Raw genomic sequence first — 26,130 nt, 5'->3', positions numbered from 1 at the left:
TGGTTCCCATCTGTGTTCCTGCTACTAGATCAAGAATAACTAAAACTGTGGTCCACGGAGGGCCCCAGCAGGAATAATGAATCTGCTGAAATCACAGGCAAATAAGTATGTATCTGTTCATTTTTCTAAGCAGGAAGTCTGTATCTTCCACCAACTGTCAAAGTAGCCTGAACACATGCGCACGTACAGGCCAGGGAGCCATTGCGTCTCTGCACCTCCTCATGGATTCCTAATGATCTGCTTCACACAGTTTAGCACAGAGTTAAAGGCATTTGCTGCTCCTCTCCACAAAAAGGGCCACAAGAAGCGATGACAATGGGGGAAGGGGACTGCTTAGCTCCTACCTGCACTAAGAAGCACGTTACGGGCTGTCGGGTGCCAGGCTACGATGCCAACTCTCTTTGAGTGGCCTTCTAAAATCACCACAGGTTCGGTCAGGGAAAGGGTGAGTCCATTTTCTGGAATCTGCCACACCTGTTGGAAAAGAGAAAGAGGACCCATCTTTCAATATCACATTTCCTGTGATCATCTGGTTTGAAGACTTGCTCTGCATAAACAGAACATACAATGGTCTTTGGATAAAATGCAGAATAATATGAAATGACTGTGTACAGTTGTTTTTAAAATTTAACAAGATATTAAAGGTCAGAACGAACAGAAAATGACTACTAATTTGATCAAAGCATGAAGTCAGCAAGGGAAACAAATGAAATGAGACTTCAGTGACTCAACAGGAAATGCATTCTGCAAGATGAATTCTGACCTAGGCTTAGAACTGAAAGTAGTAATACCATCTGCCATCTCCAGATGGCACCATACCCATGGGCTGCTGGGTTTTCTTGCAAGGATTGCAAAACCTCTGTGCCTGACAGACCACGATGCAATAGTGTGTTTCCCTAGTCCCTAATGAAGCAGAGTGATGGGAGGCTTTGGTGATAATCAGCATTTCCAGCTTAAATATTAAAGCGGAAGCAGAGCTCACCATGGGACTTCACCTTGCCCTTTCTCTAGCCTCTGCACCATCTTCTCCTTGGATGGCGGGGAAATTTTAATGATGAAGCAAAACATTTATTATAAAATTTTTAAAATAAGGAAACTCTGTTCCTTCTATATGTTACTTCTGGCAGATTCAATGGTTCCTTCAACTAGATTTATGCGTTTAATACAGGCACCTAACCCATTTTACTACCTTTAACAAAAGATTCATGCAACACATTTCCTTTTTTCTCATTAGAAGGAACTTTTAACCCTTTGTGACAGCATGTTAGACCTGGACAAATAAGTCAGTCAGAGAAAGACAAAATACCATATGATCTCACTAATATGTGGATTATAATGAACAAAATAAACTGATTGAACAAAATAGAACCAGAAGCACGGATACGTGGAATAGATTGACAAATGTCAGAGGGAGGGGGTTGGGGGGCTAAAGGAAGGTGAAGGGATTAGCTAAAGAGCATATATGCATAGCCCATGGACACAGACAATAGTGTGGGGAGGGCTAGGCAGGGGAGGGGGCTGAGTGAGGTAGGCAACACATGTCTTGAGCAGCCACTATGAGGCAGCCCATTACCAGGCAGTGGGGGAAAGGCTGAGAAAAGTAGAGACTTCTGTAAGACTGAAAGCCAAAGTCAGCAAAGACAGGCATATGATGTAGAGGGTTGGAGCCCGTGCTCTGGAGCCAAACAGACCCTCGTTCAAATCTTGTTTGGGCCACTTACCATGAGAGTCCTGGGCAAACAACTCAGCGTCACTGTGCACAGAGGCAACATCAGTGCCTACACTTCCTAGGACTGCTGTGAGGGTTAAATGAGGTAATAAGGTCCTTAGAACAGTGCCTGGCGTACAAGCAGTGCCCTCCAAATTAGAGACAGGAGAACGCAGTACTTTAGAACATGGGCTCCTGAACTACAACGGACTGTCCAATCCCTGGCTTGGCTATGTATCAGCTGTATGACCTTGGGAACATTCACTAACCTGTCTGGGCCTTAAGTCTCCTCACCTATAATAAACCTGCCCTCACTTGTTGTTTTGAGGACCAATGTGGGAATATGAATCTAAAGCGTTTAGAATAATGCCTGGCATTAAGGCAGGCTCTGAATAGATAGTAACTACTGTTATTACAAGGAAACCGCAAAGTGTATGTGACCAAGGGTATGCTGGCATAAGCTAAGTGCTGAATGAAAATATAAAGTCATGAGGTCACCTTCTTGCTGTTCAAGTTTGGTATATCCAAGAAGGCTTCCTAGGGAGATGACCTGTAAGGATGAAAGGAGTGAGGTGACAGAAGGAAGAAGGAAAAAAGGAAGGAAGGAAATCAAGTATCCAGTTTCAAAATAAAAAACACAGATGCATATAGCACTCTTCTAAAAAGTGAATGCCCCAGGAGGCTGGCTGAGTGACTGACAAGAAAAAGGTCAGAGTAACAAAGACAGCACAGACACGAGGCTTTACAGCGGGAGGAGAAAGTGACTGGAAAAGCCTGTAAAACTAAATGAAAAAGACGACGGAACTCTTGCCTCTGCTGGTAAATAAAGGTGGTGCTGTTCTCCATTGTGGACTGTGGAAAAGAGCCGGCAGAGCTGTAAGTCTTTCCACACGAAGCGTACACACCCGTTGGTTGGTGCCCACTGGCCCTACTCATAGGCCTGTCATTATGGGGCTCTCTGCCCTTTTTAGGACTGTCTGCTGCTTCCGGGCCTGGGACTTCCAGTTTGGACTGAAGGGACCATGCCTTCTGCAGCAGCAGGACAACAAAGAGCAGACTGCCACTGGGTACATGCTTAGTATTCTTGTGGGCAAATGGGACGCAGCCTGGTGTGGAAGAAAGGGCACTGGCCTGGATGTCACAGATGGGACGCTAACTGGCCATACTAGCATGAAAAAGGGACTTCACTTCGTGGAGCCTCAATTTCCTTGTTTGATCCTGGAGACAGCATCAGCTCTGCTTCCTCAGGGGTTACTGGAAAGGTCAAATGGACTAAAACATTTTGTATACCCAAGCACTACCTTAATGTGAAATACACAATAGGGTGACCTTTGACAAAACTGTCGTACAGGGCCAAAACAAGGCTTAAAAACAGCACTTGGCAAGAAAAAGTCCCTACTATATGTTTATGATTCTTTTTCTTGCTGTTACAATGACCACCATGTATTGTTAAGTCTGACAGTTTCTTGGAATGAGTCTTATCTTCAAGTTAATTGAGCACTGTACCCAACAGTCTAATTTACATCCAAAATATCTCCTGCATGAAGGGTCTAGCTCACACCTAGGCCAGTCAGCACCGATGAGGGCAGCTCTGAGCTCCAGGCAGGTCCATTAGCTTCCTCTGCTCTGTGGACACAGGCTCTACTACCCACCAGCTTTTTCAAAGACATGCAGTGAGTGGAGAGGAAAAACCCTCAGCCCAGCAGGGCTATCAGCTTTATCCCCTGCCACTTGATATTTTTGTTTTTGTTTTTAAACAATAATGTGTTCCTGAAACTTTGTATTTGGGTAACACATTACTATGGCAATGTCTTGTTTTGTTTTGAAAGAAAGGGAAAAACGCAATCAATCCCAAGGCTTCCAGATGAAAAAGTGAATCAACCAGTGAAAACCCATCGTGGTTCTGGAAAAAAACAACTTGAAGCACATGTTCGGCAACTATTGTATCACCGGCATCCTTTTCACATGTGAAACTCTGGATATGGAAAAAGGCCAGCTCAAGAAAATATTCCCAACAAGAAACAAAGAAAATTAAGACGCTTAGGCTTCTCTCAAGCAGTAATTTTAAAGTGCAATTTGTTTGAAGGTTTTATTTCTCAAGCAAACACGGTGCACATTTAGAGCATACACACAAAGTGCTTCCAGACACTGCTTCCCTACTTTACACCCATCATGAACTTGCTACTGGGCTAGGCACTAGAGTTACAGCCATAAAAAAGGCTATTTCCCCAAAGGCTATATTTTTTAAAAGCTAAGGAAACCAATTCCAAAGGGAAAATGAAGGAAATAAATAATCTTAAAAGACAGGAAGAGGTTACAGATTCTGTAGCAGCTGCAGAGCAGCACAATCCCCTACAGATCCACTAACCCCACTGGGTAGGAGGCACAGAGTCATGACATTCATAAATGAGCCATGACATTGAGAACAACATTAGCTTTGGGAAAATCAAGAACTGAGAGCAGGGTTCTGATTTGCCAAGGCTGTAATATCGACTGGCAAATGGCCCAGATGTAATCTGTACAAAAAGGAAATGACATGAAGCCCTGGTGAAGGACAGAGGGACAGGAATCCTGAGGAACTCACTCTCATCACCAACTACAGCATCACTTCCATTTTTATTTCAAGACAAAAACTGCATTAGGAAAATTTACAACAGAAGCAAAAATGTATAAAATAGGGGGTTTGTTTTTGTTGATTTCCACAGAAGTATGAGACTGATTTGGGAGAATGGAAAAGCATTCATTTAAATGTAATCATTTGTGACTGTTCAGAACATCTAGTTGGAGACAAATAAGACACCTAACTATGCCTTCAAACTTTCTCTCTCCCAGAAACAATCATGCAACCTTGCTAAATTAGCTGTCTTTAAAATTTGTGTTTGATTACTACCCTGCAGATAAGGGACAATGTCAAATCAACACCATTCACAAAACTTAATTTGGCTGCTCTTTGTATTATTTAAAGCATTATTCTTTTCGTGGAGCTAAAATTTTCCCAAGTATAATACCAGTAGCCATATTCTCTAAAACTCTCTATAAGAAGCTATTGCTGGAGGAAAAAACTCAACAGTACCAAAAATATGGAAAACCTAGGAGTTAAGGATAGTTTCTCGGAGGAAGGTTTGTATAATTGCATTTGCTGGTATAAAACATCACTTCAAATAGTAGTCCATTGAAAGCACTACCTTAAATGCATCTGAGATTACCGTATATATACTGTGAAAAAGCAAATGAGATAGATTAGGATATTTTAATTCATCCTTTGAATCCATGAGAACCCGAATTCTCAGTGTGGAAGAAAGGATACAGAAATGTAATATTAAAGAGGTTAGATTAAAAACTCTATAGCCCTGAATTTAAACTAGAAATATTAAGATGAAGTCAAAAGTTACCACATCTTTAAATATATATGTATATTCTAGCTCCATTTACTACAATCTTTTTTTAATTTTTTAATTACAGTTGACATTTAATATTAGTTTCATGTGTACAGCATACAGTAGTAGATATTTTATATAACTTATGAGGTTCTCCCTCCTCCCAGTAAGTCTACTACTCACCTGACATCATTCATAGTTATTACAATAGCAAAATCTTAAAAACAATAATCACCATGGTAACAATCAGCACCCCTGGCACCCAGATTGTGACCTAGAAATACCATTTTCCATTAAAAGAAATCAGAACTTCTGAGAGAAATAGCTGATTTGAGGTGTGGGGCAAAGGATGTCCATGATGAGCTAGAACACCTTAACACACCAAATAGTAAGGGAGCTATCAAAAACAAGCGGGTATTCCCTTTGTAATAAATCACTTAATTCACGTAACTGAATTCATTCGACTTTAGTGTGTTTCATAATACAAAAGTTTTTTTTTTTAAGGGACAACATGACCAATAATGCTGACAACAGAAAGAGGTGGATCAAGAGAGGTTAAGATTTAAGATTTTGGCATTAGGTCGAAATACTGTTCTTCTCCCCTCAGCAAAATGTCTGTGGCCATTAAAATGATCAACTTAGCAGGGAACATTAAAAAGAACAATTCCTTTTAACAGCAGCATATTTCTTTAATATGCTTTGGCTGCCAAAATTATGAGATCGCAGGAGTTATCCTCAGCCAAAAGTCCATGAGTGAAAATGAGTAAATGTTTAAATGTCACAGTTCTGGACTTAATGTGTGTTTATGTAAAATAATTTTAATTAATAAAGGCTTCCAGCCGAAACTGGTTTGGCTCAGTGGATGGAGCGTCGGCCTGCGGACTGAAGGGTCCCGGGTTTGGTTCCGGTCAGGGGCGTGTGCCTGGGTTGCGGGCATATCCCCAGTGGGAGATGTGCAGGAGGCGGCTGATCGATGTTTCTCTCTCATCGATGTTTCTGACTCTATCTCTCTCCCTTTCTCTCTGTAAAAAATCAATAAAATATATTTTAAAAAAATAAATAAATAAAAATAAAGGCTTCCAAACAATGTTACTAAATCTGGTTCAGTCCACAGAAAATGGAGAGGGAAGTAACAGTAGGGGTTCTCTCAGCTCCCCACTTGATGAATCTGAGACTGCTTGCAACTTGATCAGTTACTACACTCACCTGTTTCAGTACTTACTTCAGTACTTCCCTTCTGTACTATGTCTAACCTTTTGGGCTAAGATTAAAAATTGATCCAAACCAATTACGATCTTAAGATCATAATCAAGAACAAGAAGCTTTATATTAAAAGTACACCAACCCTGGCCAGGTGGCTCTGTTGGTTGGAGCGTCATCCCGTGCACCAAAGGGTTGCTGGTTCAATTCCTGGTCAGGGTACATACCTAAGTTTTGGGTTTGATCCCTGGTGGTTGGGGTGTGTTCTGGAGGCAACCAGTCGATATTTCTCTCCTTCCCTCTCTCTCTCAAATTAATATTTTTAAAAAGTACCTCAAAGCCTTATTTCATATGTAATCTACTTTTGGAATCCAAATGAGGAAAAATATAGAACTTACTTTAAAAACCTTTCAAAACGTTTTCACTGCTGCACAGAAAGGGCTTTCTTAACCAGGGTCCACGAGACAGAACACACCGTCTGATGTTAGCTTAGAAAGAAACACTTGCAAAAACTCTTTACTACCTCTCAGTATCTGTTCCATACCCCTTTTTTATCTGTATAACCTTTGGGATCTTATTTCACTGTAATGTACAATTCTTAGTAACAGTTTTTTCTCTCTTTTTGGGGAGAGAAGAGAGGTCATGTGGTCCAATGGCATTCACAGAACTATAGGAAACTCATTTCAGTTTCTCTAAAATCTTCCCACAGAACTGTCAATAACCACGTGCAAACACACACTCATACAAAAGAAGAAAAAAGATAACATAGTACAACCTCTTGTAAAAGCCTTATCTGTCATTAAACTTTTAATGTCACTAAATCCTATATAATACAATGGACAATCAAAACTGCTATGATTTTGTGCTTTTCAAGCATCTAAACACACACACACACACACACACACACACACACACACACACACACAGTTTTTGCAAGCAGTCGGTGAATCTTACGCCACACCCTGGGAGCTTACCATAACCGTGCAGTCCTCTGAACCGCTGGCAATGACCTGATCATTATGTGGGCACCAATCTATGTCAAGCACTGGTCCTGTGTGGCCGCATACTGTAGGGTAGGATTTGTCAATTCGACCAGTCTGAAAGTAGAGAGAAGCAAATTTATTATGTAACGTCAACGCCACAGAGTTTGTTTTCTCAGACCCATTTCTCCTTTATCACCTCCACCCAAAACTCTCAATGGTCTATTAAAGATCAAAATTTCTAGTACTACAAAGAGTTTAATCAACTGCATTAATAGACATACCAAAAGAGAATACAAAAGTCTTTTAAAGCCAAAGTGTTTTTCTATGATAGCCAAATATAAATTATACATGTTTCTACTATAAAAAACTTGATATTACTCAAAATGCAAAATATAACTTTTAATATAGTAAGTTAATATTCTTAAATATAAAAATTAAAGTATTGGAAATGAACAGCAAAGTTAAGGCAATAAAATTAGCAAGCAACATTGGGTAATAAAAATAAACTTTTTAGCTATTGCTTAAGGGCTCAAGGACATACTATGTTTTACTGTCTATCTCTCACCCGTCTTCAATCAAGAAATGCCAGCCGAACAATGTAATTAAATTAACATAAGCTTAGACCTTATCCATTATCCAGTTCTACATCTCATTAAGAATATAGGCTTTTTTATTTAAAGTATTACATATGTCTCCTTTCTCCCCATTGACCCCCTCCCCACCGGTCCCTCCCCTCAGGACAAGCCCCCACTGCCCCAGTGTCCATGTCCATTGGTTAAAAACTACAGTTTTTAATGTTGGTCATAAGTAACCGTCACAATTTGCTCATGGTACACATTTGAATCAAACAAGCCAACCTGGCTTAGACCATTTCTGTATTAACCAGAACAAATGATGCTGTAACAACAGGTGTTCAAAAGCTACTTCCTTTTTCAAACAAGTTAACGTTAGTCCATGCTGAGGTTCTTACCAGCTTTAACAGCTGGTGAACAAAAAGGAATCACTGCCACCCAAAACTGAACCCTTTTGTTGTTGCTGCTGCTCTTGTTATGGCAAGACATCACAACACTGGGGACTGGGGCAGGATTCTTGGCAGTATTAGGACACCACAAAGCAAATCTCAAAAAATACCACGGAATCAATATCCTGTAGAGCATGTTCTGAGTACAATGGAATGCAATTAAAAACAGAAAAATATAAACCAAAAATCTCCAATGCATCTAAAATATTTTAAATTTACTAAATAATTCAAACAGAAAATTATAATAGCCAACAGATGTTTAAACTGATCAATAAATACATGACTGCCATATTGTGATTTATAAGATATTTGATCTTCATCTATAGCTCCTGGTTCACAGCTCCTAAAACTCTTAAAATTTCCTAAGTGTTGAGAGTGATAAAGATGTCTTTTGTATGCTAATGAGGTGACTTTTGGATCCCATCCAAGGGTGGCAGCTAGCAGTCAGAAGAGCCAACCATGTGATTAGTGGTTTGAAACTTTCAGTCCCACTCCCTGACCTCTGGAGAGGGGAGAGGAGCTGGAGATTGAGCTCAACGCCAAAGGTCAATGACTTAGTCAATCTAACTACGAATCCTCCATAAAAACCTAGGAAGACAGCTGGTTGGTCTTTTGGGGAGCACCTCCCATGCCATTACGCCATGCCCCAAGCTCCACAACGACAGAAGCGCCTTTGTTGGGGACCTTATCTATGTATCTCTTCATCTGGCTGTTGATTCGTATCCTTCAATAAACTTTGTAATGAATCAGGAACCTAGTGAGTAAAGACGTTTTCCTGAGTTCTGTAAACCATTCTAGGGAATTAATCAAACCCTTAGAACATCACTGTGAGTCAGAAGCACAGGTAACAACCTGGACTTTGACTGGCACTTGAAGTATGTGTTGGGGGAGGGAATCAGCCTTGTAGGACTGAGCCTTTAACCTGTGGAGTGTGATGCTCTCTCTGGGAAGCCAGTGTCAGAATGGAGTTGAATGCTCCAGCGCCCTGCTGGTGTCTGAGAACTGCTTGTTGGTGTGAAGAAGTCTACACACACACACACAGAAATTGGGTCTGGGAACCCTTCTCAATAACATAGCAAAGCTTGTGGGATATAGCTAAAACAGATCTTAGGAAAAAATTTACAGCCTTAAATGCATAGTATATGAGAGAAGACGGAAAATTAACGATGTAAGAATAAACCCAAAGAACATAAAATTATGAGAAGAAAGTAACAAAAAGAAAATAAATAATAAACCGAATCAACAAAATTAGATATGGAAGACAAAAGGCACAAATACCAGATATAAAAAGGGGACATGATTTGGTAGAAATTTACATGATATAAAAATACTAGGAATAACATTTGCCAATAAATTTTAAAAGTCCAGATGAAATAAGCAATCTCCTAGATAAAAATCTAACTTATCAAAATTTTTCAATAAATAGAAAACCTGAATAGACCTATAAGCATAAAAGAACCAGTGAAGTATCATTCCACACAGCCCCATAAATCAAGCAGTGACTAAATACCAAAAATCACTAGGCCAGATGGTTTCACAGGTGAACTTTACCAAACATTCAAACAAATGTTCCCAGAAAAGAAAAAAGAGGAGCACTGCTGAGCTCGTTACACAAGTAATGTACACCGAGATACAAAGGACAGTATATGGAGAAACGTAAATCTATAAGACTTATAAATATTATTGCAAACTCCCTAAAACATAAAAAAGTAACCCAAATTCAGCAGTGTGGGTTGTTCTCAAAAACCATAAGCAAGTGAGAAGAAAGTTGCAGACTGGGGTAAGATATATATATGCAACATATTGACCTGACAAAGTCAACAGCAACCTAGCAGAATAATGGGCAAGTGATATGAGCAGAGAATTCACAAGGAAGGAAACCTGAAAAGCCAATAGATATATGAAAACATCATCTCACTATCATCAGGGAGCAGCAAATTAAAACAATGAGGTAACATTTTATACCTATTAAAATTGGCAACAATTTGGAAGTCTAATATAAGTGCTGGCAAGTGTGCTGGGAAAGAGGAACTCATAAAAACTGATCACAGGAGAGACTGTCCCACTGCAGCCCTCTTTGAGAGCAATCTGGAAACAGCGGGAGGTGAAGATGCCCACCCCTCAGCAGGCCCACTTGTAGGTGGTCTGTGAGAGGAACGCCCCATGTTTTGCACAAGAAGGATATTAACTGCAGCCCTATGGGAATCGTGGAAAAAAGAAAACAGAAGCAATTTCACTGTCCTTTGGTATGGGAGTAAGTATCATATAAAAGTTTAACAGACACAAAATAACAGTCTGTTTAGATATATACACATGTATTAGAAGTACAAAATATGATACATAGCAACTTTAAGGAAACAATTACCTCTGGGGAAGGAGGAAGAAGTAAAGGCGGATGGTATCTTAGCTACATCTGTTATGCTTTATTGTTTTTCAAAAAAGATATGTGAAACAAACATGGCAAAATCTTAACATCTGCTTAATCTTGTGAGCACATGAATGCCCTATTATTTTATTTTTTGTTTGATTTGTATCCTATTTTTAAAAAATAGTAATAAAGTTGAGAAACACTTGTTTCTAGCTTTACTTTTTAATATATATATATTTTTATTGATTTCAGAGAGGAAGGAAGAGGGAAGGAGAGTAACATCAATGATGAGAAAGAATCATTGATCGGCTGCCTCCTCCACACCCTCGACTAAGGAGCCTCAACCCAGGCATGTGCCCTGACCGGGGAAATGAACTGTGACCATCTGGTTCAGAGGTAGATGCACAACCACTTAGCCACACTGGTCAGGCTAACCTTACATTTTTAAATCTTTACTCTCAAGGAAAACAGTTTTTCTATCTGAATTGTTTTATTTTATCCCTGGGTCTTTGCACTCTTAGGCTCTCCCCAGCAAACCATATCTGGCACCCCTGATGGCAAAGTACTGAATTCTGAACTTCCAAGGACACCACATATTTTTTTTCAATTTGGGTTAAGAAGAGCTTTTGCTCAGACATAAAACAATTTTGGAATCTGGAAGTGCTATTAAGAGTTGCTCTTAATTACATACTGAGAAGCTTACTAAATGACTTTTTTAGGTTAAAATTAAGCAACCCAGGCTAACAGTTAATAGCTATAACCAGTATTTGTCAGTTAAGTAAGATATTTGAGCAGTATTAAGCATTTCTGCCATTCCCAACTCAGCCCCTACAAGTCTATAGCATACATGCTCTAAGCCCGGAATCTGAATGTTATTTAAAGGGCAACTACCACGTATTTCCTTCCCTCCTTTCTAATCAAAAACAAATAACAACTAACACTTTTAGAGTGCTTATGTTATATGTTAGGAACTGTTTGAAAGCCCTTATATCTTTATTCTCACAAGTACCTTTATGATATAGGAACTTTATTATCCCCATTTTTCTAAATAAAGAAACTGTGTACTCAGAAAAGCAAAAAAAGTAGGGATCTAAAATATCACTAGATTTCTATAGGGAAAGAAAATTTCCACTAAGCCATGAGATGAAAAAGGCACTAAAGTAATGCTGAAATTATTGGCAGCTGGTTATCAGAAACAAGGAGTTAATAAAAAATTATATCCTACAAACAGCTGCTTCCTCTGGTTGTGACATCATCACAAATCCTTACAATAAAAAAACAGGGTAAGTAGGCATCATATCGAAGCATAACAGAAAGGGAATTGACTAAATGTCTGATAGTGATAAAGGAACAGAAAAAAAGATGAAAGTGTGAGAAAATTGGCATTTTAAATCTACACTGATATTTTACATACAGTATGTTCACAACACACAATCAAGAACACACATTCTTATCCATAACAAAATAATTTTTTTTTTAAAAAAAAGCACAACATAGTTCACCCAATGAGTATATGTGTATGTCACTAAAAGGGTGGAACTGGGCACTTATAAACTGCTGAGAGCTCAAGAACACGGAAATTGAAGGAAACCATACAATAATGGCCTTATATGGTAAAGATGAGAACACATCATTTCTGAAAGACATTTTGCACTAGGATCTAAATGAGAATGCATTTCTCATTCATACCCATGACACATCCTCATTTATCATCCAGTGAATAAACCAAGGAATCCATGTCTAATTTGCTAGACTGTGAAGGACCATTCACAAACACATCCACGGAAGTCATGGTGACATACACAGCTTACCTGCACCTCTGAACAGCAAATTTAAATGAATGCGGAGGCTGGAAGGAAGATTTACAAGAATTTAATGCCTGTTTTTAAGTGCCTTAATTTTTTTTATTAAATGGTGATTTATTTTAAGAACTACCCATCAATTTTCCAAGGCTTATATATAAAATAATTTCATTTACTAACAAATGAGTCCACTGATTCATTAGGGATATGTCTCCTCAGTTGCATCATCTAGAACAGCACTACTTTTCTAGCATGGAATTGAATATTTAGCTGAGAATTGTCAGTAAGCCACTTAGACCTCCCATTTTAAACAAAGCTTTTTATTTATTAATTACTTACTAGTCCTAATCACATGCCATAGACCTTTTATTGTACGTCTTTAGCTACAATTCCAAATGGTGGGAATTACCAGCAAGTCAACTCAAGTGGAAAAAATGACCAACCCCAAGTTCCCTTCAGGCTTTGGCCCAGAGTCCAATTCAAAATTCGGGGACATTAGTGAAATAGGTCAGGGCACTAGCTTACAGACTTTATCTACAAGATCCAGTGGCCTGCCAGGGGCCAAGCAACATGAGCCCCAGGGAAAATTCCACCTTCAAAGTGTGTGTACAGCTGGCACAAGAGAGAAGTGTGACAACACAATTTCCATGTGGCTGGCCCAAGCGGAGGCTGATGGCTTTGACGTGCTCCAGCCAGCAACCCTCACAGTGGCAGAAAACCTCCTAGACACCAGCACTATCATTTACTTTAGGTTTGGGGAAAGTCCTCAAACATTTCAAAGCGGCAAGATAAAACTCAGCAGAGCTCCTGGAGACTGAGGCTTCAACTAAACTTACAGAGTTAGGCAACACTTTCGACCAATGGTCTTTTTTATTTTTTAAAGGGGGGAGGGGGTGGTGATGAATGAAATAAAAATTTAAGCATCAGTTAGTACATAACTTGATCAACTGCTCTAAGAAGGAATGTGTGTAAATTTCAACGACTTTGCAAAAACATTCCTCCTTAGACATACAAAATCCAACTAATTCATAATTCTAGTTGTAAGGATAATTGCCATCAATATCAATGGAAAACAACCACTGCTTCCACTTACACCTAACAGTATGTCCTATTTTTCACACCTCATTTCAAACGATTCATACTTAAGAGGTATGCTCCTCCTACATGCCAAGGCCAGTACTGCTCAATCAGCACATTCTAAATACATACTAACAAACATGAACAGAAATCTCACAGATACGTTTCTATAAAGGAGTTCCACTCTATGATGTGGTTTAAAAAGAAAACAACTAATGGCGTATTACAGATGTACCTGCAGACATTATAACATTATCAAATTCTCAAAATTTACCATTGGGATGCTTCTGATATGACCTATGCATTATATAATGAGAACCACTGATCGGCTGCCTCCTGCATGCCCCTTACTGGGGATTGAGCTGCATGCAGCCCAGGTGTGTGCCCTGACCAGGAATCGAACCATGATCTCCTGGTTCACAGGTCAATGCTCAACCACTGAGTCACACCGGCCAGGCCAGAATAATTATTTCTTCATATTGAGAGTGGCCCCTCAGATGATAATTGTTTTCGATCCACACTTTAGCTTGTGCAGTATTAGGTTGAAGAAGCTACCAAACTGGTGCTAAGGAAAATCAACCTAATAATTACTGGTTCATTGAAAATGTAACATATTGTTAAAGCCATAGAACACTACCCAGCAAGCTTAGTCTTTCTCATAACTAACATGTTTTCATAAACCTAGTAAACTCCTATGGTGATAAAAGGTGACACACATTAATTTTATCAGTCAAATCAAGTAATTCCTTTTAAGATGCTCAAGGTAGTCCACATATGATTTCTTTCTAGTTTACATTCTGGAGTTCAATCATAGAATCCCAAGCTCTTCCAGGATGCTGGGTTCTGGTTGCTCTCTATAGTGTCTCCCTTATCTAGTCCAGCACAGGCAGCTTCCCAGTACTTTTCCAACTTCTAATCTACTGTCATCTTAGTATCCAGCCATTTTATAATCCACTAGAGGCCCAGTGCACGAATTCATACACAGGTGGGGTCCCTCTGGGTGGCTCACGCCCAATCAGTCCAGATCGGGAGAGGCTCGTGCTGCCACAGCAGTGCTCACCAGGCTTGAAACCAGCTCTCCAACATCCCCTGAAGGGTCCTGGATTGCAAGAGGGCGCAGGCCAGGCTGAGGGACCCCACTGTTGCCGGATCCTGGGAGGAACCGCAGGAGGGCTCCAGGGCGTGTCCGGCTCATCTCACTCAGTTCCGATTGGCCGGACCCCAGCAGCAAGCTAACCTACGGGTCAAGCATCTGCCCCCTGGTGGTCAGTGCACATCATAGTTAACTGTCTGCCCCCTGGTGGTCAGTGCACGTCATAGTGAGCAGTTGAGCATCCTTAGCATACCATTAACATATTACGCTTTGATTGGTTGGTTGGTTGGTCTGCCATTTGGTCTATTTGCATATTACCCTTTTATTATATAGGATTATTATAACCTGTTCTTATTATACAGATTATACAGATTGATTATACCACCCTCTGATGTAAGGGCTTAAACAGCCCTACCCCAACCTAATGCAAGGAACAAGGTATAAAGACTTTCCACTGTTTATCCCCACTTTATAATCATAAAAGTTTTCATTTTAGGAAAAAATGCTAATCAAAATCACTTCATGTGCCCAAATTTCAAGAACTTTATCATAATATCCCTAAATTAAAAGATCTTTTCAAAGACATTGATAATAACTCATTACTGGCCTTGAAGTAATACAGGAAGAATTTTTTAACTCTCAGCAAGGAAAATGGTAAGTCAAACACGTGCTCGGAAGCACAGGAAAAGTTTCCAGCCCAGGCATAAGGGCTCCATTCACAATGTGCAAAGTTCAAAGGAGTCAAAAAAGGATGTCTATTGAAGTGGGTTTTCCTTTTTATTCAACTTCCTTTTTCTTGTAACAGTATTATTTATGTGGATATGTGTTCTGTTGAAAACTCTTAATGCCCTGTTGCCCCACAGGGAGGAGCTATAGTGACTGTGGTCCCAAGACAGGGGAGAAGTAGCCCAGACGAAACCGGGGCTTCTGCAGCAGACCATAAGGACTGGCGCACACAATATATGACTTGTTGACAGGCTGGTCTCTGAAAGTGACAGCTCATAGCCCAGGAATAAAACATTCTGAGGAGGTTTTACTTTAAATGAACCAGAAACATCAACCTAAGAGAAGGTGCTCTGAAATAAAACACAGATGAGATTACCCAGTCCCGTAAGGTAAGCTAAGCACTAAAGCTGCCAGGGAGGGGCAGTGTGGGTCTGCAGAGACCGCGCCTGCCTGTGAGTAAAAAAAAAAAAAGGTCTTTATGGGCACAGTGAAATGACAAGCAAATCATTTTGCCATCAAGTGTCCTCTTTACAACTGTCTCAGTTGTAAAAACCTGAGAGAAGTTACTCTAAAACGATGGATATTTTATTATCAGAAAGCAAAAAAGTGGAAAAGTTAATTAACATCTCCTTAACCATGCCTAAATTCCCAATGGTGACCAGAGAAGCTATATTCTCTAACTTCCTGACTTAACAAAAAAATTTATGAAGTGAAAACCTCATCATTGCAGACAAGTAATTTCATATGATACTTCTGGTCTGAGAACAAACAAAATCTAGAAACCCAAGATGAGGTAGAAGAACCAAGTCAAAATAAAATTCAGCTTCAAAGCAAAAGAACTACTGATGTAAGTACAAATATAGAAAATTAAAACAAAGCATCCAGTGTCAAATTAGAAAGGAGAGTAACTGGTTGCCTCACCCCTTGCACTGAGCAAATGACACTGGAGATCATCTCCCCTGGGACCCTCTGAGAATGATGAACTCCAGGGCTCCCCCTTCCAATCCCAGTACTACACTGGTTTGCCCACAGGCCTCAGAATAAAAATCCACCCTCCTTGAAGTGGGGATGAAAAGCAGAAAAAAATTACAACTGTTTTAGGTAAATGCCTTGGGCTTCACGGCTGTGGCAGTTCCCATCTTGCAGCGGCTGTAAATAAGCAAGAGGACAGGAGTAGAGACCCAATTCAGTAGCCTGTATCATTTACTCATGACTTAAAGTTCAGCCAGAAAAGAAACCCAAGTCACCACTCCTCTGACAGTGCCAACACGTGCTCCATCACTGGTCCTCCCAGCTCAGCCTTCCCTGCACTCAACTCAGGTCGCACCCCTAACCAACACCGATATTCAACTTGGTAAGAACAGAAAATTTACTACCTATGGTTATACTGGCTTCTGGACAAATCCGGACTGCAGGAATTTGTCCATTAAACCTGAGTCTATTTCAGAGTAATCTGCATTCAAGAACCTTTTCTTCGCTGCTTTTCCAGGCTTGGGCCATCATGTTTATGCACTGAGGGCTTCTGCCGGCAGCACTTGTCTTGTGCTCTGCACAGACTCAGGCTCCAAAAAAACAGGAAAGAGTTAAACGTTCTTTGCACTTGACTCAGTGGCTTCCCTTCACCACACACTCCCAGATCCCACCGTTCTCTGAGCCTCTGTGCAGCCAATCAAAGCAAAGGAAGGAAATTATCCTGGCCAGCTGACAGCCCCAGAGCTCTGATGGCCATATATGGTAAAAACCACTGTCAGAGCCCTGTCAAGCCTGTGGGCCGGCTGCTGTGGACATATCAGTGAACTGCAGCAGTTCGAGAGGCTGGCCAAGGAAACACACAAAGGACAGGCAGCCTGCTCATCTCCAGGGGAGGGGGGAGGAGGGGGAAGGAGGGGGGTGGAAGCCTGTCATCTGCCAGGGCACACTCTGAGTCACAGTCACTCACTGTAATCAAAAATAGCCCCAGGGTACATTGTGAGGTTCCTTCTGCCAGGACTTTGTGCACCATTGTTAACTGAGGTTGAGTAGAGTGTCCCCCATCTCACCCCACCCTCCACAGCAAGACTATGGAAAACGGAGTCACTGGGAGAAAATGAAAAGGCCCTTCTGTGGCACTTCATGTGATAATGAGACCGTGTAGGGTTCGCTCGCTCGTGTGGCTGGCAGCTCGTGACATAATTTGGAAGTCATTGTTCTGCACCTGGTGCCTTCCCCCTGCCTCCTCCAACTCCCCCCCCCCCCCCAACACACACACAAACACACTCACCCGGCCTCCCAGCCTTTCAGGGCCCATACAACTGACAGTTTAAGGTGCTCAGGGCATCAGACAGTGTCTATTTCAGGAGACAGTGGACATGCCTTCCAGGACACTGACAATGAACCCCTGCCCATAACACCAAAGCCACCACAGACCCAAAGTCCACATCTGTACACAGGGCTCCTGGCATTGCTACCCTTGTCCAAATGGAGCGCCGCTAATTGTGGGAATGGAAATTGCCTGTCAGCAGTGTACAGTAAGGGGGTGATGCAGCCAATGCAAATCCAGCAGGTGCTGGGTAAAAGCACCATCGGGAGGCTGCCATTTCTTTTGAATTAGTCCAAGAAAGAAGGCACCTATCAGCACGGTGCCTGGCACTTAAAACCTCAGAAATGTGAACTGCTGCGATTTCATCATTCATTGCCGCTGTTTCTGCACAAGACATGGTATAGACAAGCCTTAAGACAATTTTCTAAGCTAAAAGAATCAAAGCCCTGACAAGCCAGTGTTTTTGTGATTAAGTCCCTAATCCCAGAGAAAGATGCAAAGAATTAAGTGTCAATTAGACTGCAGTTTCTATACCTACCACTCCACCCCCAAAATCTTTCACACTCAGTAGGGGGAAAATATTAATAAAAAATATACATGTACAAATCAAACAAAGATTCAGAGACCTAAATTCGAATTCATGAAAGACTCACAGCTCTGGGCAATCACTCAATCTGAGTTTCAATTTCTGCAAATGAACAGTTATGACAGCAGTACCACAATGTGCAGAAACTGAGACTCCATTTCGGTGGGGGACCCTCTAAGCATATTCTGATGTCATTTTGGAGTCTCATTTTTAAGACTATGACATAAAGTTACTGCCTTTTCCTGAAGCTGATATGGAGGAAACGTGCAATGTTGTTCCAGTTACAACAATAATCCAAAAAATGTAAAACAGTGCTTATTCTGGTTCTCCTCCATAAAACGATCACGGAAAAGACCAATTTTGCACTATTTACAATGGGGGAGAGGGAAGCCAAGAAATGTGATTTTCTATCAAAAAGCTATCCTTCAGCCCGGCCGGCACGGCTCAGTGATTGAGTGACAACCTATGAACCAGGAGGCCATGGTTCCAGTCCTGGTCAGGACACATGCCCAGGTTGCGGGCTCGATCCCCAGTGTGAGGTGTGCAGGAGGCAGCCAATCAATGATTCTCTCTCATCATTAATGTTTCTATCTCTCTCTCCCTCTCCCTTCATCTCTGAATATATATATTTCTTAAAAGCAGCTATCCTTCAGCTTCTCTTAATCACCCTCCAATCAAATATCCCAATTTCTCCAATACTAGAAAAGTCTATCTAAATTCCCAGAGACCCAGGAATCTGAGGGAAGAATGTGGCTCCCACTTCATTCTTTGCCGACCCAGAGCATCTCTTGTACCTCAGTTTAGGGAATTGGCTGGGCTCCTCTTCTGTTTCATCTCTAGGTCCTACACACAGGAAAACCTGAATTCTAATAGAATATTCTGTGATGACTTCCTTGACTTCTGAGCCTCAGTTGGAACTCATCTCTCATTGCTGTGTGAGAGCATTTCAAACACACACAAAGCTCCCCATTGAAAAGATCAAGGCCAACTGTTATTAAAACTTAAGAGCAAGAACCCAACACAGGTCATGGCACAGAGCAGGTGCTCAAATGTCTAAGGAATGAGTATGTGAATGAATGAATGAATGTGATTTCTAAGGAATGAGTATGTGAATGAATGAATATGATTTTTTAAAAGTACGGTTTTAGATTTCACTAAAATTTACACAATTAGCTCTTTATATGCTCTGGTAGTATTACTGATAATACTTCTAAAAATCATCTTTACATGTAATAAGTTCATTGTAAAACATTTTGTACAGGTATTATAAAGAAAATAAAAATCACCTTTAGACCCACCATCAATGTTAACATTCCTGAAAACCAATAATATAATTTGAAGTTATGTATAAGACAGTATGACCTTATAACATATTTTTTAGGTCATATGACAGTATCATGGAACATAAGGATCTTGCCATATAACATAACTTTCTCTTGCTTCTGTACAGCATCTCCCAATTACTCATAAGATTTATTTAAGAATGTTATGTATATGTACATGTGTGTGTGTGTGTGTGTGTGTGTGTGTATACACACACATATACACACACAGGTGTTTTTTTTTTAATGGAATGCTTAAAACTATGAAACGGCCTTTTGGGTCATTGTGAAGTACTCATTTATGTATTATGTGGCCTCACATTATGAATCAAGCACCATATTCTGAGAATACATCAATTGCTGCTTAACTCTCAAACTCAGCTACTTAAAGCAATAAACATTTATTACCTCACAGTTTCTGAGGGTCAGGAGCTGAAAAGCAGCAGTTATCTGGGTAATCTGGCTCTGGGTTCTCATGAGTCAAGGTGTCAGCCGGGATGCAGGATCCATTTTTAAGATGGTTCACTCACATGTTTGTTAAGTTGGTGCCGGCTACTGGTGAGAAGTCCTATGGGCCTTTCCACAGAACTACTTGAAACATGGAGGCTCCAAAAGAGATAAAGTGGAGCCAAGATGCTTTATGACCTAGCCTCAGAGTCACACTCCACCAACTGCACCAAATCTTCATGGTTATACAGTCAGCCCTATTTAATGTGGGAGGGCACCACACAGGGCATGAACACAAGGAGGTAAGAATCATTGGAGGCCACTACCACAATAGTGTAACGCAAGACTTTGGAGAACCTGTTATCAAGAGCTACCATTCAAACAGCCATCCAGTTTGCATCCTCCATCCCAGTGAATGTCAGGGGATCAAGAGCATATCATTCTAACTGCCCTCCCCTTATCTGTTAAGAAGGAAGAAAATAATTATAATACAATGTGACAATGAAGTCTGTAGTACCAGTAGCATGGGCAAGAGGCTAAGAGAACCCAAAGAATGATTTCCACTGTCTCGGCAAATGAAGAGGTAACAAGTGAGTTGGACACTGAACAATCAGAATACTGACTGAAATAAATCAAGTTTCTTCCTCAATAAATATGGCAGAAAAACACTCAAAACAGCCCTTGTCAACACAAGCTCTGAGAGACTTAAGTCCTAATGCCCTAAGGAAGCTACTATAAGTAATGAATTAATTTATTTCTTATGCATCTAGAAGGCACAGCCATGTCCCATCCTTGAGAGAACTAAGAAAATATTCATTGAAATGATTTTCTGTAGGGCTGAATTTTTTCACAAAACCCTAGTTGAGAAAGACCACAAAATGAATTGAAAAGATAGTTCACAGACATAAATATAGCAAGATCTCAGATACAGTTCCTAAAATAAATGGCCGAAACGTACACAACTGTATATAAGGCATTATACAACTATACCAGAGGAGCTAGAAGGACAGAGGAGATTAACAGTCAAAAGATTAATAGAGACCTGGCCCCACCCATCCTGTAAGGGCTCAGGGCAGAGCTGCTCTGTAAGGCAGTTAAAGGGAGGATGAAATTAGCCATCACTCCAATACTAGCAGGTAAGAATAGTCAAGGGAGGAAGGGAGAGAGCAATTAGGCAAGATAGGAGCCCTTCAATTTGCATCCTCCATCCAAGTGTATGTTAGAGCAAGAGCATATAATTCTAACCAAGTCCCCCCTCACCCTTATTTGCTGAAGTTAGAATGTGCAGGCTCACTGTGATCTGAAATTCTGGTGCACGTGCACCTAACCACAAAACGGTGCAATGTGTCTGAATGCCCCACATGGCTCACAAGGGGATGGGAACGCCTCAGTCCCACATCACGAGTGGAGCTACTCCACACAGGAGACTTGTTCATGCCCACGTGGGAGAGTGCACGGGGGACTGGGACAAGGCAGTTTATGCAGCTGTGATGGGAAAATCCCTGTAGCCAAAAACCACAAAGCCAACTTCTGTTCAGCAAGACTGCTATTATTCAGCCTCTGAAAGACCAAAGAATAAGAAAATGCATACTAAGCCGCACCTCAAAAAGTCCTGACGGAATGGCATGTCAGAGCTTGCAGGAAACATTACAAAAGAGATCCTGAATCACGTGTTAACCTAAATCGCCCCACCTCAGGGCTGAGTACTTTCCATATTCCTCTGACAGTGACCTCTTAAAATCCCGCTCTCTCTAATAAAACCTTCCTAACAAAAACCTCATAAACCAGCTAAAATAAACATGCCTTCATGCCTAAACTTACCTCTTGCTGCGTATGTGTTGTAATGTATGTGTCCCTACTACTCTCTCCATTTTCTATTGTAAGTCCTGCAAGACAGAGACCATGATTCTCCCAGAATCTGACCACAAAGCCTCCTGAGGTTGCAATAATAAGCCCTATTTACAGCTAACACTAACTAGCTTTGAAGAGAAATTCAATGAAGACCATGTTTTTAAATGGGAGCCTTTCTGAAAGTGTCACAATACATCTTAAAATTGATACACGCATATTCAATATTAATATGTACTGAGAGCCCCGACAGCATCACCAAAACCAGTCTGCCTGTATATATTAAAAAAAAAAAAAAAGTGTGTGTGCGTGTGCGCGCGCGCGCGGGGGGGGGGGGGGGGGGGGGGCACGGACTGACACAAACATTACCAGAAGTCTCTGAGATAGTTGTTGAAAACCATACCCCTAATTGAAAAATAAAAAAAATACCCATTTCCTCAAGTTCATGTTTAGAGTAATCCCAGACTGCTATCAACACATACTGAAGCCCAATACACACCCAGAGCATCATTTCCTATGATCTTGATTTCAAGCATCACTTCATGTTATGTGTGCAAATTTGATTTTTCTTCATTTTTAAACAAAAGCAGCCCACATTATAAAACTAAAAACTCAACTCCAAAACAGATCATAGTATTCCAGTGCCTTATCTTGGCCAACAAAGCTGAAACGTCTTCTCAGCTGGCCACCAAAACCCCACCACTAAAAAGTCAGGTTTCCCAATGCTCCTTGCTCTTGGTGAACAAATAAACTAAAAAGTTGTGGAGACCAAATGCAACTGGCATTAATTTCAAACTCCCACCCCCAAATCAGGCTTAAGTACAGTTATAAGATGGTCATGTATTATTTGCCAATAAACAGCAATGTTCTCCACAGAAATAAAAGCATCCAAGTAGAAAATTAAATTTCAATTTAATGAAAAATTCTCCTTTAAAATATCATCAATGACTCTGCCAATTATAAGATACATTTGAAAACACATATCGAATTTGCTCCCCAAAGGCGTCCGTCCCCTATTTCTATAGTGAAATGGTCCTATTATGTAATATCACATCAATCCAGTCACTAAAGTAAAAATCAGATGTTAAAATAAAACAAGTTAGTCATAAGCATCTGAGAGAAAAGTACAAGAGAATTGGAAGTTTTCCCAGTGAGAGTTTTCCTAAGGAAAAAACACCCATATGGGAAACAATACTTTGACAGAAAACCACTTTATTGTAACCACTTTCAGAATCACATGGTCCATAATGACGAGACGTGCCCCTAGTATGCATGGCTCAGACTCAGGGGGACCCACTGTTCTCAGCAGAGTGGAAACAGCTGTAATGTGACCCAACACCTGCATCCTCACCAGCACTGAGCCCTTATCAGAGCTCAGGACTCACCAACTTTTTTTCCTCCAAAAGCTAACTAGAAAATTACTCTTTCCAGGTTCTCTCTCACACAGCAACAACTCCCCCCCACCCCCACCCCCAAACCCTCCCCATTATTTGTGATTCTGGGATTTCCTGTTAAAGCAAGTACAGATTTTCATCCACAATATTCAAGAATAGTCAGAAAATCACAAATCTCCTTTCTTCTCTGTATTGGAAATGACTCTCTGGATGGAGTAGGGCAGTGGTCGGCAAATTGTGGCTCGCGAGCCACATGCGGCTCTTTGGCCCCTTGAGTGTAGCCACGAAGTTTCAATCGCACTGTACGTGCGCGCCCGCACGTGGTATTTTGTGGAAGAGCCACGCTCAAGGGGCCGCAGTTTGCCGACCACTGGAGTGGGGAGTACTGGGAAGTCCACTGATGTAGAAGGTCACACAAAATCACTTTCAGAAGATCCTTTATTTCTACCATTTGTAACACTGTTTAGATCCTACGCTGGAACTTGACTGTTATCCAGACTTGAAATCCGCACCACTGGGAACCTTTTCTTGAGCTTTCATCTCATTTATCATTCAAAAAACCAAAAGTCTCAGTCCTCATGACTTCACACACAAAAAAGATAGTCTTAAAAATTTCTGCCCATATAAAAAATGATTGTTTTTAAACTACACCTTTTGGAAAAACGTTTGTGAAAAATGGATGACTACTAACCAAATCATAAAATTCCTTGCCTGCCCATGCTCACAGCATCATTATGATAATCATTTTGATCCACAGAGGGCACACCCAGAACAGAGTTCACCTTTCTGTTTAATGATTCTCTATTAGAGAAAAACTGATGTGGTTGTAAACTGTAAGGAATGAAACCTCAATTACATCAGAGTCTAATGGTCTGGGCATTCTATTACAGTGTTTAACAGAACGGAAAGTCAGATTACTTACCTTGTGCAAAGGGAGCACAAGGAACGCGCCTCCCCCACTTGCTTCAATGATTATGGCAACAAATCTGGGATTGACAGCGCAAAAGGAACTATCCCAGGTCACTCGAGAAACCCGGATGTCATCATAACACTGGTCATTTTTTACCGCTTGTCCAAATACATGCCGAAATTTGCTCTGTCGTACCACTCGCCTCATCGTGTCTGTAGAAGAACAAAAATTATGTTAAAGTCACGCACTCAACTGAAAGCTTTACTTTTACAAAAAACAAAACAAAACAAAAAAAACCCTCCAAGTACAAAAAAACACCCAAAAACCAGAATGGCATGGCATTTTGTCTGCTCTCCTAAAAAAGCAGACTAATGGCAAATCCAAACTTCCTTTAGCAGCACATACCCATAGAAAACTGAAAATGCGTCAGGGAAAGAATTACAAAGAAATGAAAAATTCCTAATTCAAGATCCAGAAACTGCTCATCAGTTTAATTTCAGGAAAAAGATCAAGACAAGGAATGAAGAAAAATTAGCCTTTCAGGACTGGGTGGGAATTGAAAGATAAGTAAATTCAACTCTCTCCCCCTTTTAAAGATAAGAAAACTCCAAGTTATGTAGTAGATTTGAGCTCAAGAACCCCTCCCCCCCATAAAAAGATATGATACTGTGGCTTTTTCCTCAGTCTGCCAAGGTAATTTTCCCCCAGACATCAGCACTCTGCTGTCTGAGAATTCTGCCCGCTCACAAGTGTTTCCACAAGTCCAACTACGAGAAGTGGAGAATTCAAGAAATATAAGCAACCACCCTTGTCTTCAAGAGCCTTCCAACACAGGCATTATAATCAGAGCAAATCAGAACCAAACCCCTGGTGCTGAGTGCTACCAGGAATCTGGCTAAGGCAACTGATAGGTCAAAAGCCAGGTCTGAAAAAAAAGTAGCAAGGATTTAAATGGAGAGTAATGTGACAAAAAAATAATGTTTGGGATGACAACAGGTCTGACAGTGGCCTACTAGCATTTTAGGCAGGAAGAAGCTAAAAGCAAGGTGCTGGGCTAAGAGCTGTGACAATAAACCAGGCCTGAAAAGGCCTGGAATGACTGTAGCAGCAGCAGTTGGACAGCGGAAAGGAAAACCTCAGGGAGGGGAAATGAACCAGGATGGTTTTTCACATCAGAGTTGATCATTCACCTGGGGGAGGGGTGTTATTCCTGGGCTTCCTCCTGGGTCATTTCAGACTCCAAATTCCACTAGGTTGTCCGATAGGCATGTGCACTGAAAGCTTCCTGCTTCAAGATCGCCAAACCCCACCTGGTGAGGTTTCCTAGACTGTACCAATGTAATTATCCTATCTGCTAATGGAGAACATTCTGCTCATATGGGCTAGGATAAAGGGGCCTGGAGAAAACCTAAGTGGAAATGGAACATGGTCAGTTGAAAACCAGTCATTCCGACCCCCATCAGGTACAGAGGAGAGCTAACACCTGTCCACTCATGCCAAAAGGGACACATGCTGGGCTTTTGCTAATTGCTTCCCTCTAATTCCCTTTCTCATGACGCTGGGCCCACTGCTAAATGCAAAGGGAGATAATTTATTTTTGCCAGCCTCTTTCTAACCTTCCAAGGCATGTGCAAAAGTCGCCTCTCTACAAGCCTGGGGCATATGGCTAGGTTGAGGCAACGGACCCTTGCAGGCAGTTGAGCACCCATGTTCCTCAGCCCAGCTGTTGCCAGACCTTTCCAGCTGACTACCAGGACCATACATTTAGAGTACTTGGTAGAGGAGATGGTGAATTATTTGCTTCCACTTGGCCAGAGCTCTTCATTTGTGAAACAGTGTGAATAATTCTCAAGCGTGAAGAGATAAAGAGCTTCCAAGAGGTGGTGAAAACCACAAGAAAAGCACATCCATACAAAAGCCAATGTACCGCCAGCTGGTTCCAGGATCCATTTCCCTACACAACCATCTG

The 26,130-nt window shown here is 41.0% G+C and overlaps 1 protein-coding gene across 2 annotated transcripts in view; it reads right to left on the bottom strand.

Annotated features, from left to right (window-relative positions):
* CORO1C (coronin 1C) overlaps positions 1–26,130 on the bottom strand; it is a 63,555-nt gene that overhangs the window by 12,622 nt on the left and 24,803 nt on the right. The window contains exons 1-4 of one of the 2 annotated variants that reach the window (XM_081113649.1): positions 25,352–25,822; positions 24,174–24,373; positions 7,260–7,382; positions 345–474 (exon numbers count right to left, since the gene is read on the bottom strand). In XM_081113649.1, coding sequence (XP_080969775.1) covers positions 345–474; positions 7,260–7,382; positions 24,174–24,368 — 448 coding nt within the window. In that variant the 5' untranslated portion in view covers positions 24,369–24,373; positions 25,352–25,822. Of the gene's footprint in view, positions 1–344; positions 475–7,259; positions 7,383–24,173; positions 24,374–25,351; positions 25,823–26,130 lie in introns of those variants that run through there. The other variant, XM_081113648.1, reaches the window with a different exon arrangement.

Source organism: Myotis nattereri, assembly GCF_964212035.1.
Source record: "Myotis nattereri genome assembly, chromosome: 19".
Lineage (NCBI taxonomy): Eukaryota > Metazoa > Chordata > Mammalia > Chiroptera > Vespertilionidae > Myotis > Myotis nattereri.
This window is presented reverse-complemented; position numbering and strand designations above follow the sequence as displayed.